This window comes from Pollicipes pollicipes, unplaced genomic scaffold (genome assembly GCF_011947565.3).
Source record: "Pollicipes pollicipes isolate AB1234 unplaced genomic scaffold, Ppol_2.1 Scaffold_3087;HRSCAF=3621_pilon_pilon_pilon, whole genome shotgun sequence".
Classification (NCBI taxonomy): Eukaryota; Metazoa; Arthropoda; class Thecostraca; order Pollicipedomorpha; family Pollicipedidae; genus Pollicipes; species Pollicipes pollicipes.
The window spans coordinates 17,401,896-17,414,562 of NW_023596225.1; the positions used below are offsets into that span (position 1 = coordinate 17,401,896).

Here is a 12,667-nt window from a genome sequence, read left to right on the forward strand (position 1 = left end):
CGGTACTGAGAATTTTAAGCGGAAAGTTAGGAGAACGGAGTTTGTTAAGCTGGTGGGCTTTGAGCCAGCCCAGCTTATCTCGCACGTCCAACATGTGGTCGTATTTTTGCCGGCCGGAAACAACACTTAGACTGGAATTTAGGATCCTTTGAAGGTGTTCCGTGTTTTTTCGGAGCTATTGCCAAAAACTGCCAACGCGGTGGCGACCGTGCGAAATGGCCAAGGTCTTAACAAGAGTGAACAGGAGAACAGGATGGATATGATAGCGCATGTGACGACAGGCCGATGGCGATGCCTTACAATACATCTCTGTCATGGGCCATCTAGCGTGCTAAAAAAACAAAATCACTTGGCTTCTGTGTGTGTGTGTGGAGGGGGGGGGGGGGGTGTACGCCCCCGATCTCCTTTGGCTGCGGCTATAATGGTCCCAAACCAGAGAGGTAGGGAGCGGCAGTGGACGGCTGACGTGACCCCCCCCCCCCCGCCCCCCCCCCCCCAACGTTTCCATACTTCGTCACTCAACCTGCGGTGCTGCTCGGAGCTGGAAAGAAAACCGAAGAAACCGTAGTGATCCCCACCTTGACCTGTGGCTTGAGTCATCGGTCCTTAAATATGTAATGTGTCCATGGGTGTACCCGTGGGAGGGGGCAGGGGAAACACTTGTTCATTTTTTTCGAAACGTGCTTTTGTCCAATCCATTTTTCGGAACTGTCACGTTCACCGATTTCCCCACCCAAAATGCCATTTTCTCGTCAGCTTACCCTTCAGATTCCAGCAGGATTCCCCCAATTCAGGTCTGTAACCTAAAGTCTTAGAGACGTGATACACCCAGTTCAGTACACCCTCAAGTGTACTTCACACATCAAGTCAATTAAATTTTGTCAAACTTCGTGATCCTGACGCCACGAGGCTGTTCCGGCACGACCACTAACCAGCGACGCTCTAATCAAGGATGGCGGATTCGGCGGAGCGCAACTGACGTGAAGCATCGCCTTCTCTCAAATTGTGTTATTTACTGATTGCATGGATGTGACCTGCCATTCGGACCAGCTGGCTCCAGATCATGACTGAGCCCGACCGATCATTACCTTAGTCACACTTTGATTTTCAGAGCCCAAACAGTGTCCCCCCATCCAGTGTATGCAGCTGACCGCACCATTGAACTAAAGCGACCTTCAATTCCATTAGCGGGGTCGATGCCTGGCGCAGACATATTGCACGTTCGGCCGGCAGATAAACTTTGAACATTGCCGGAATGTTGAAATGAATGAAATGAACAATTTTCCGGCTTGGCGTTCGGCACCGCCAATGCGGAAATTACCCCAACTTATTTTGCATGCGGGAGAGAATCCCGGAAAATCTTGTGGGCATGGTCAATATAAAGAATCTATTGTCGCTATGGATAGCTGTGACCTTTTTTTGCTTAAGGGAGAGAATCCCGGAAAATCTTGTGAGCAGGTTCAAGACATCTGTTGTCGCTATGAATAGCTGTGACCATTGGCTTTGCATAGCGCATGAGAAACGAATCTGGGGAATAGTGTCCGGACGTGCCGAACGCAAATGGAGAATATCCGTGGATGATTATCGGCAAGATAATTACTTGCTGAATAATTTTCCCCCAACCGAACGCGCCCATGACATGACGTGAGTCGCGCTGGGCATGGGCAGAGCATTGCACCACTTCGGAGAAATCTTGCCCCAGTGTCAGTCATGACTCATTTTTGTTTACGGTGGGATCAGATTGTTGGCCTCCCCCTCGATCAATTTTGTGAACCTTCGCTTATGGCGCGATTACGGGCTGGGTTTCACCGCAGGGGAGAGGGAGGAGGCACAATCCACTCCGAGTTTTGTAGACGTTGGCGCCAAGCCTGCGACATGACACGAAACGAGACCCTTTTAAAATTTCGATGCCCTTTCTTTTACCTACAGCGCGGCTCGCAGATTGGTGGGGAGGGGGGGGGGGGATAACACAAACCACATGCTGTCGCCGGAGCAGAATAAAACTCTGTATTTTACGTTGCACAGTCATCACACACACACCGTGCGCACACTGAGCGTGAGTGCTAGCGAAGTACTCAGCTGATCGTGTTCGCTCTATCGGACACTTCTTGCAAACAGCAAATAAGCGTGCCGCTCGGTAGTCGACAGGAGATGGTCGTTGCACTCTGCAGCGGTTCTGTTCCCTGACAGTTCCACACCGTCTGTGGGTACCTCGCGTAAATTATGTGAGGCCTCGTGGAGGTGCTCAGACGTGTTGACAAATGCAACCCGTGACGTGAGAGAACTGTATCACCGGCTGCAACACAACTGACAAGTGAGCAGCAACGCAGCCCGGGGCGACTAAAACGCTGCCGGCCCCAGGAAGGTAGCCAGCCGCGGCGCAGACGGCTCCCCACTGCAGCAGTACTGCTGCGGGTTCCTCAGCTGGTCCACCATAACGCACCGCCTCGCTCCCGCTCCGCCAGCCTGCAGTCACCCTTCAGACGTTCGGGTGGCCTCCGCCGGCGTCGACGCCGCGCGGGTGACGTCGATGGCCGCGGCGCCGACGCCGCTCGGTGCGCACCGGCGCCTCGGCAGCGCGCAGCTCGGCCAGCGGCAGCGGCCGGGCCACATGAGCGCGCTGCTGCCAGCCGCGCGCGCGCAGGTCCAACGTGTCCAGCAGCAGGCAGCGCATGCGCGTGTCGAGCCTGGGCTCGACCGCCAGCTCCGCCAGCAGCGCGAACAGACGGTCCAGCGGCGGCGCGTCGACCTCGGCGTCCAGCGCGGCGCCGCCGGTGGCCAGCAGCGCGCACAGGCCGTCCAGCCGCGCCGGCGACATGTCGACGGCCGGCTGCAGCTGCGCCAGCCAGCGCCGCACCCGCGCCGGCGGCGTCACGCCGGCCGCGTGCAGTTCGCCGAGGAAGGCGGCGCAGTGACGACGCGTCGCGGGATCGGCGCCCGTCTCGTCGAGCGCCGCCGCCTCGCAGCGCGCCAGCAGCGTGTCCAGCAGCGTCGCCTCGCTGGCCGGCGGCCGGAGCGCGGCCAGCGCGCCGCACACAGCCGCATTCTGCGGCCCGTACAGCGGACTAAGCGACACCTGCGCCATCAGCGCGTCCACCAGCAGCGGTACCGTATCGTCGCGCGCCGCCGCCGAGCCGCCGACGGCCGCCTGCAGCGCCGCCACCAGCACGGTGCAGTTGGTGGGCGTGACGCGATTCAGGCAGGCGCGCAGCAGCGGCACCCAGTGACGTTCGGGCAGCGCGGCGCGCGGCAGCCACGAGGCCGGCTCGGCCGGCGGCGGCCCGTCGCCGGCCGGCCGCGGCGAGACGCACATGGCCGCACCTGGAACGCAGAAGGCGCAGCGGGCGTGATTTTTGGGTGGGACGGCTATCGCCGCAGGCTTGTGGCGACGCTGGCCACATGGGGGGGGGGGGGGGAGGAGGGAGGACAGTCATGAGTGGGACGATGAACATTGTCTTTATATCCCTGCTGGACATGAATGGTGAGTAAAATGACGCTTCACAGCCACCGACGACCATCGCCGTCGCCGTCGCGTCGCGAGGATGGTACCGGGACGCCTTTTTCACCGGATTTGCGTTTCAGAACTGAGAACTGAAGAACTTTTTCCAAATTTGCACTTCTGGGGTCTATTACTGCAAGCTCATCAGTAACACCAAGCGGACTGGCGTCATTAACATCGAGTGGGTGTAGCTCCGCACAGCCCCATTGATGCACTGCAACAGACAGTCCACTAACACAGCGCGGTCAGCCGCTGCCGCACACAACCTGTCTCCACCCGACGCCGACTGCTGGCGACCATCGGTCAGCTGCCGGGAGAACATGGCGCAGTGCGGTGAGCGGGGAGGCCCTACGCAGCTGACGGCTGTCCCGGCGCAGCCCCAGTGCCTGCGTTCGCCTCGGTCAGCTGTGGGGATACCGTAGCAGCGGCGTGGTTTCGCAAAATGAGTTGGAGGGGGGCGGGGGGGGGGGGGGGCTGAGCAGTGAAAGCTGACGCAACCCACCACCGAAATACGTCAACAAACTATTTTCCCCGCGTTTGGACCCTATCCTTCTCAGGGCTGGGGAGAAGGGGGGTCATACCCCGCTACACCCGCGCTCGGCTGCAGATGCCGTCACCAGAGGGACGCAGGCTCGCGCTGGCACGCACCTCGTACAAGAAGGTAAGTCGTGAGAGACTAGGAAGGACGCCAGTCGGAAGTGTCGCTCTTTGAAGGGGTGTCATGAGAGAACGGCTATTGCCATTTGAAGGCTAAAGATGGGGGGACGGCTATTGCCATGTTGCAGCCGGAAATTTAATCAGTTAGGGACGGCAGTCGCCCAGATATCGACGCCCCGCAGGCCACTTGAGTATAGATGTACCGACGTGATCCGTAATTCGACGCCTGGCCCTTTACGTAACGCTTCGAGCCCACGGCACGTCACAGGCTCAATCTGCTCAACATGAATGCTGGACAGTCGGCACACGGTTCCACTGGACCGCCCACGTATGAGGCAGAAGCCGGGTCCTTCAAAGCCAGGTACTTCAAAGTTGCACGATCAGGAATGAATAACTAATGCTACCAGAATGTTCTATGCCCCCAAGCCTCATAGCCACCTATTTTTGGCGCGAATAATTCGCACACCCACAGTTCAATGTTGCTTTTTAACGGCTCGATCCACTGTCCCCGAACGAGAAGCAAGACGACACATGCCACAGTGTATTTTCCGACTAAGAAACAATAAAACAAAATTAAATGGCATGGATGTATAGCGACATAACGCGATCAGGGTGGTCGCAGCGATTACGCGGCACAGAACGAGGTCGACAGAAGGACATCACATCTCTCCTCTCTTGACACTAGCGCCAATCACAGCGCAACGCCAGCAGCACCTCGCCGCAACGGCTTCTCAATGTGTCGCAAAAACCGCCGCACCACAATCATGCGGCATCAGCCGACGCATGCCCACCGGCAGAGGCATCTATCGTCCGATCTTGGAAGACGAGTTTCGCTTCAGCGTCCTCCACCGCGCAGGGCCAGAACCAGGTGGAGGACGGAGCCACCCTGAACTTTGTAGTCGGCCGCCGTCTTCTCGTCGTTCATCTGCTTGCCGGAGAAGATAAGCCGCTGCTGAGGCGGCGGGATGCCCTCCTTCTCCTCGACGCGCTCCTTGATGCGCTCCACCTTGTCGGTCGGCTCAATGTCGATCTCGATCTCCTTGCCCGTCAGCGTCTTCACCTTGATCAGCATGGCGTCCTGCAACCTGAGGCCAAACCGGGTCAGGGCAGCAGTTCCGAGCGGCCTCTGCGACGCGTCGGCTCCACTTCGACCGGCACTCTGGCGGACGGCTGACGGACCGGGGCCAGTCGGCCAGCCCAGTCGAGAGGCAAACCGAACGTCGCGAAACAACGATGTTGTCTCAGTCGATAACCCATGCCAGTGCGAGCGCGAACTTCGAAGGTTGACCATCAAGACCTTTTGCCACCGATGCAACATTGAGCAAGCCAAAAACTGGCGAGAGGAGAGCAACGTTTTACAATTCGCTGCTTTCAAAAAGTGATGACAGGAATATACCTGGTTACTCTATTCCACCAAAGCAAGACAACACACGGTTGTATTTCATATCAGCATCCAAACTGCAGTGCATATTTCAACATCACTAATATTTGCATGGTGACCACCAAAGCCCGCATATACCTGGCGACTGGTTGGAAATCGCCAGTTTGGTAGGATCGATTGGCCAACGGCTGGAAATCGCTTCTGACGAAGACATCACAGTGATGAAAGACTAACGACGGTCACGGCGAAGATTTTCCCCCGTGCCCATTTGGGCGCCACAACAGTAGTCTTCGACTTCGCTGCAGCCAAATATGAGTCTTGCGCCCAAAGCAGCCACACGCTTGCTAACTCCGAGGATGTCCTCTTGCTCAGTATCCGCCAGTCCGATCAAGAAGCTGCTATTGACGGTAGCCCGGCAGAGATCTAGCAACTGTTAACTTCTCCAGTACCATCACACAAACCTAAGGTGCTCGAACAGGTCCGCGAAGTCTTGACTGCGGGCCATAATCAAGCTGACATCGGCCTTTGTTGCCCACTTTTCAACCGCAGCTCAAATGCTTCTGGCCACAAGTCACGTCTCTGTTCTATGCGTGGGTCGCAGATACATACTGCTTGATGTTGGTTCCTTCAATGTAAATGACAGTCTATTTCGCCTGTAGCAAATGTGTAGGAGAGGACGGCAGCGAGAGGAGGGACCTTCTAATATGGACAAACAAATATACTAATTGAGCGCAGCAGATCATTCCCATTTACTGTGACCGCTCATTCCTTCCAAGCTTCCTACATAATATACCAACACTCCAAAGTTTTTGCTGACTATCGCAGCCTAGAAGCAAAGATTAATCGGCAGAATAAAACGAGCTAGATCTGGACAAAAATATGCAACAAAATGCCATACTATGACTTTGATTTCTCCCCTACTGCGTTTACCACAGTGGCTCATTTTGCAGCACACTTTGGCTTTGGGAATGGGGTATCATATGATTCCGGAGATTTATTGTTTCAAACTTTAAACAGCCAGCAGATCAATAATAGGCCCTTGCGTATCAGATCAATCACAAACTTTCTTTGATATGCATCAGCAGTGGTGCGCACAGTTGTCATGCTGACAGTGATTGCAACTGCAGGGAACATCCCTAGTGCTGTTATAAAGTATTGACAGCAGTGCTGGAAAACTTGACGTTTCCTGGTATAATGCATACCACGAGATTTTGAACTCCAGGATTGTGACTAGGTAAAGTTAAAGATTTTGTACTCCAGCATGATGCAACAAAAACAGCTTTTGCAAGAACTCCTTTTACCTCTTTGTGTCAGGACAAAATAAAACCGAAAAGCGCAACAGCTTGAGACTTGCTGCTTCCATCAGGAGCCATGTATTGATATCTGCAAGAGTGCAAATCTTGCACCCACCAGATTAAGATGCCCAATGGCAAACAGCCCGTGTTGCCACCTAGGTATATATACATGGAAATGTGAAAAATAAAGTATGTGAATGTTGAATGGAATCGCCTTTGAACAATACCGCGAAATGAGAAACGAGTACCAGAATCGCACCAGTCTGTAGACTAGCAAAGCTTTCACTTTCCATGCCCTATACAGACCAACCGAAACTTGAACATGACTTAACCTACCATTGACGACGAAACGCATTAATTGCCAAGGATGCCACGAACAGTCATAGAAAACCGCACGCCCAATCATCTACCACAGACGGCCGCCTACTCACGCGCCACCACTGTGTCATGGCAATGCAAATAAGAGAATCACTCGCTATTCAGCGTCGGAAACGTGTCAACTATTCAGCGGCTTGTGCCCGCCTCCCAGCTCAGGTTGGAGGTTGAACATAGCAAAACTCTCCAATTGATTATAATGATTCGCCTCCCCGTGATTGATTTGAGCATAAATATTCTGCTCGCGCTCATGCGTTGAACAGATTTGTAAACATTTGGAGGGAAGCTGTATAGAGATGGGCATCATGATTATGAAGAAGGATTTATTTGTACTCATCCAGAACCGCCATGTGGTTGGATTTTTGGCCACTTCCTCGTATCCGGAGTGTAAAAATGTTATGCTATATTAAAAAGCTGTGGATTTAAACCAAGTCAAACTTGTCACTTAAGGGTGTGAAATTAAAGCTGGCAATTCAGGCTTTACAAAAATGTCCCTTCTAAGTCGAAAAACGTTGCTATAAATAGCCAAAAAAATTGTTTGGAGACAGCCACCTCACTCCAGCAAAAACACCAGGACACCAGAGTAACGTGAACCCATAACTTTGGCCCGGCAAATTAAGGAGAGAGGTTGATTAGGCCAAAAACATCAATTAATTGCAACATAAATCATCATATGTCACAATGATCTTGGTTTAAAGCGCATCAAAGTCCATTACTACATTGCATTATCCGCTCGAGTCAGGGGAGTGGCTGATTCGCATCCCTTTTGGCCGGCCCACGCGGGTCTGTCAGGCATTGTACTTGCGCTGGCTCGGCAAATTGGTTTAAAGTGCTGCCTGTCTATTATTCGGGTAGGACGTGCAGGGCCTCGTGTGTTGACCGGGCGTTGGAGGGTGGAGGGCATGAATGTTTAGCTGTTTTTTTAAACCAGTTAGCTGGTGGAGCATGAATAGGTGGCAGCCTGTGGCATGTTCATTTGCATTTTTTGTGTACCATTTTTTCTTGGCTGTGCATATCCTACCCACCCTCCATTTTGGAGGGTGTATAAGCACGGTATGTAGCCACCCGCCATTTTGGAGAGTATATGGGCCAGATGCATAATTACCCTCTGTTTTGGAGGATGTATACACAGAGTCCTTCATAAAAAGCCAACCCCTGTACATGCACATGTGTTTCATTGTACAGAGCATGAAATGGTGTTGTTTCAATGTGCCATGTTTACTGATGTTTCCTTTCATTTCATGTGTTTTTACATGAATTGCTGTATATGACAAGTGGCACTTTTGTTCAGTACCATCCACTGTACTGCTATCTCTCCAAGATTACCTAAATAAAACTGTGGTGGCCAGCAGCACTTGGATAATTTTGTACCCCACTATAGAAAATATGTACTCAGCTCCAGGAAATTTTTTGGAATTTCCAACACTGGTTGACAGCATGATGAGGAAAAACAATTATTAAAATTGATGCCATTATTAATCCCTTGATGGAGCTGCAGTGGCACTTACCATTTATTTCATAGGATGTGACTAGTCTTGAGGTTTCACTAGAGCACATTTTTGAAACAGGCCCCAAAAGATCAGATACTTCCTTTTATCACCATATGTTGTCTGGGCAGGACAATAATACTCATATTTTTTTGGTGGTCTTGTTATTGTTGATATTGATAATTCCATTGTACAGGTGTCAGTCCCCAGCTGATAGGAGCAGATGCTTAAAATGGTGAGCACCTGTTGCGCCATTCCCTGGGGCACATAATGCTAAGTTTATGATTGAAATACCATGCAAGTCACAATATAAATAGGGGCATCTGGGGCATTGTAGTTAGTGTGGCTACATTCTAGCCCAGGTATGATCTTACTCACCCGGAGGAATGATTTTACGGCGATGTGATACATGCCTAGGCTTTTACTGACCTAGATGTACTTAATTTGGGAACAAGTGTGTAGCTCCCTATTGAGTTGAATAGGATGCGAACCCCTCCCCAACAACAACTGTGCTAAATTTATATACTGTCCTTATACACACCACCAACCAGTCATGCTATCACCACCCCTCATGCGGCTCAGCTCCTCCAAAACAAGGTCAGTAGGCTACATAAACAGCGTGCATGCAATGGGAGGCTTCAACGACAGCCGCCGTAGGTTATGGGTTTTGATATTGCTTTTAAGACCATATAAGATTTGGTACAAAATATTGGTTGGCAAAATCTGGCTAAAACAAACAGAAAATCTCAAAAATGTAAATAATCATATAAATACACAAGTAAAAGTTCTGTGGAATGGAGAATAAGAAACCCTGCTTTAGCTTTATACTCAGATCATGAATCTGTGAGGATGCTCCGTGTAATGTGTAATAGAAGAACGAGGTGTTACATCTGCGGGTGGATAGAGAAATTCCATACTTTAGTTTGATGACCCTTTTGAGCATGTTCATCACATATTAGGGTTGGATTTATTAATGGAGAATGTCTTCTCTCCAATTCTAAATCCTTCCCAAGAGCTGGAGACTCACCAAGCCTGGTTTTCCATGTACTGGAGGGTGTGTTTGGGATGATATTTGATGTCACCATTATACATTCTATACAATATCCATTTTTGATAGTTAGCAATAAAACTTCAACAAGTCTGATTTAAAAAGAATGAAAAATAACTTATTTGTCAATATGTCCCCGGTCCAACAAGAGATGCTGTTTGTATTGGGTGCAGGCCAGCAGGTGAGTTAAACATGTGCTGGTGAGCAGCAACAGACCTGGACACCGAATGTGCTGCAAGGAACGATTGTGTGAAACGGTAGAGATTTGGCTGTAACCCACAAGAAGTATCCCTCGTTCAGTCATGAGTGCCACGCACAATGCTGTCAAAGTTGGAGGAACAGCTTGCCTCCATCTGATGTTGCTCACAGAGAACAAGTCTTTACATTCTTCCCAGTGTATGTTTGTGGAGAACAAAATGTGTTGGGGCTAAAAACATCCAAGTTTCAGACAATGGCTGAACCCCAGGACAGCCTAAGCTGCCTTAGACCACTATGTGCCAAAAACGGGTGGTGGATCAATTATTGCCGTGGTGCTGCCGCGACGCCGGAGATGTTCGGTGTACGATATATTTTTGCATCCAGTCATCCACCACTTTTATGACATTTCATCAGTCCAGGCAAGGCTGTGCTAAGTCAACACACATAGGAACACCATACCCTGAAAATCCTTACTATGAGGATACTGTGCTCCTTAAATATCGAAAATGTAAGCCAACTTACCTTCAATACCGGATATTTCCCGCAGCCACCCGCTCCACACAAGGAGACGTCGCACGGAATGTGGCTTGTCACAGAAAGAGACTAGAACAGACAGAAACGGCGCACAATCTCGAAATTTTGCTTTACAGTTCAGGGCGATTACAGCTGACTGGTTGCATCACGCGGTGACATACGTCACAGCTACCCGAATTATAGCACAAAAAGCAGGACCCCAAAATTAAAGCCATAAAAAGTCATGCAAAGGATGTTACGACTGTCACAGACCAATAGGTCTTAGTCGATGCCAAAACTCTTAAGCTGTCATGAAAAGTAGTAGGAATGATTGCTTTCACTTAACATCTTCCAAAATAGATATCATCGTTGCTACTTAAGCAAAATTTAAGTAGGAGGCGAATATTCCGGGCAAAAAAACATGTGATGAATGCCTGAACATGGGGCGTTGTCACTCTAAAACTTTATCTTATGACGTGAAGCTTCTCTTGGCTGCCTTCACTCGAGATAGCAGCTTAGACCATGTTTAAACAGCAGTTTAGGACAGTGTCCCAAGCTGCACGCCTCGCTGTTTTGGCGACCCAAAGACGATTACTGCGCATGATCGAGGTCAAGTGGCAAATATATTAATGCTCACTACAGAGCACCGGCGGGGAACTCTGAGATAGAGCATTGACGAAGAGGGAGGTTGCTACAGCTGGCGGGCAGGAGGTTGCAAGTGCGGGCAGTGCCAGGGTTATTTCTTTCAAAGCAAGCTGAAGCCCTAAGTAGATCTAGGTCTCAAATATCACCGTTGTCTGGTGATACTTCAAAGGTAAACTGGTGATAAGTCTTAGCTTCATAATTTACTTGTTAGTTGGTAGATTATGAAGATATTGGGGCAGTAGTCAGTGTGGAAAATCTCCTGTCCTGCTAGCATGGGCTGATTTTTGAAATAAATTCGTCAATTTCTGATAAGTGGTGCAGTTGATCAAAGTGTTCAATGCATTGGATACATCTATTTTTGTTGCAGAGCTTGATGATTGGTTTATAAAAAGGAAACTACCTACTCTTTGTGTGCTTAGCCATCATTTGGCCATATTATGCATTGCTCAGATTTGTAGTGAGACAGCTCAAGATAAGATGATGCAATCAACAGATGTGATGAAATTAAGTCAGTGGCTTTTTTGTACTTCTAAGTGGAAGAAGCTGCTTTAGACAACAATATCTAATTAGGAAATGTGCTACTCAATATGTCATTGATTGATGGCATCATGGAATGTCTGCATGAAGTTGCTGTATTGCCAAACTAGCTGCATAAATTTGCCACTTACTTGTAATACTTCAAACTTGTTCAAAGATAGCAGCATGGGCTAGGCTGGAACTATTTGCTGGGCCAAATGTTGTTGTGTGCATATGTTTTTATGGTGCTCCACATATTCAGTATTGGAGCCTAATATGCTTGCTTGCATTTACATGCTCGGTCATAGTATTCTTCTTAAGTTGCTTGAATACAAGTCTTAGGTCTAAAAATTAGTAAGTGAAAAAGTATGTCTAACTTTTCATTTTATGTAGCATAAAATTGTTTGTGATTGCAACTTGCACAGCTTTCTCAACATTGTTCATGAGCCATTTGGGGACCACTTTATTTGGAAATCATGCCCATAGACTCCAGGTCTCAGCATGACTGAACAATAGAAGTCTTTCCATCCCTGTGTGCTGCCTGGCCAGTGGTGTGGCAAGATTTGAATGATGTTGCTGCAATGTTATGCATGCATGGATGGCCTTAAAAACAAAAATAGTCAACACAAATCAGCATGCATATCATCACAGGCATGTAGCCCAGAAACTAGGAGGCTTTAGATCTTAAGAAGGGCAGGGCTAATTCTGAACATCATCACTAACCTTTGCATATCACATCTTAAAGGTACATTAGACCCAAAATGAAGAGCAAGGTTGAAACACCTCCAGAAGAACTCTCAGTGTCAAGAACCTTTGCGAAAGCTGTTTCGAAGGGAAGTCTGTGGCCAGATAAGGTAAGAATTAGTATGTCTAGTAAACCTAATATTCACCATTGTATGCTGTCAACATGTGAGGCATGACACTTATTGACATTGATAGGGGATTGATTTGCCACTTAATGTCTTAACAGGCACCACTTCTTTTGTCATGCTCTATTATGCCAACATGTGCGGGTGGACATATTTCCTTGGTTTGCACTGTTCTGAATCCATT

General features: G+C 49.5%; 1 protein-coding gene across 1 annotated transcript; it reads right to left on the reverse strand.

The window, feature by feature from the left end:
* Positions 1-4,682: 4,682 nt before the first annotated feature.
* Nedd8 (Nedd8 ubiquitin like modifier) lies at positions 4,683-10,573 on the reverse strand. The gene is made up of 2 exons (XM_037213328.1): positions 10,463-10,573; positions 4,683-5,241 (listed from the first exon to the last, which is right to left on the reverse strand). The coding sequence occupies exon 2, from the start codon at positions 5,226-5,228 to the stop codon at positions 4,992-4,994; it is 237 nt and encodes a 78-aa protein (XP_037069223.1). The 5' UTR covers positions 5,229-5,241; positions 10,463-10,573; the 3' UTR covers positions 4,683-4,991.
* Between the last annotated feature and the right edge of the window lie 2,094 nt (positions 10,574-12,667).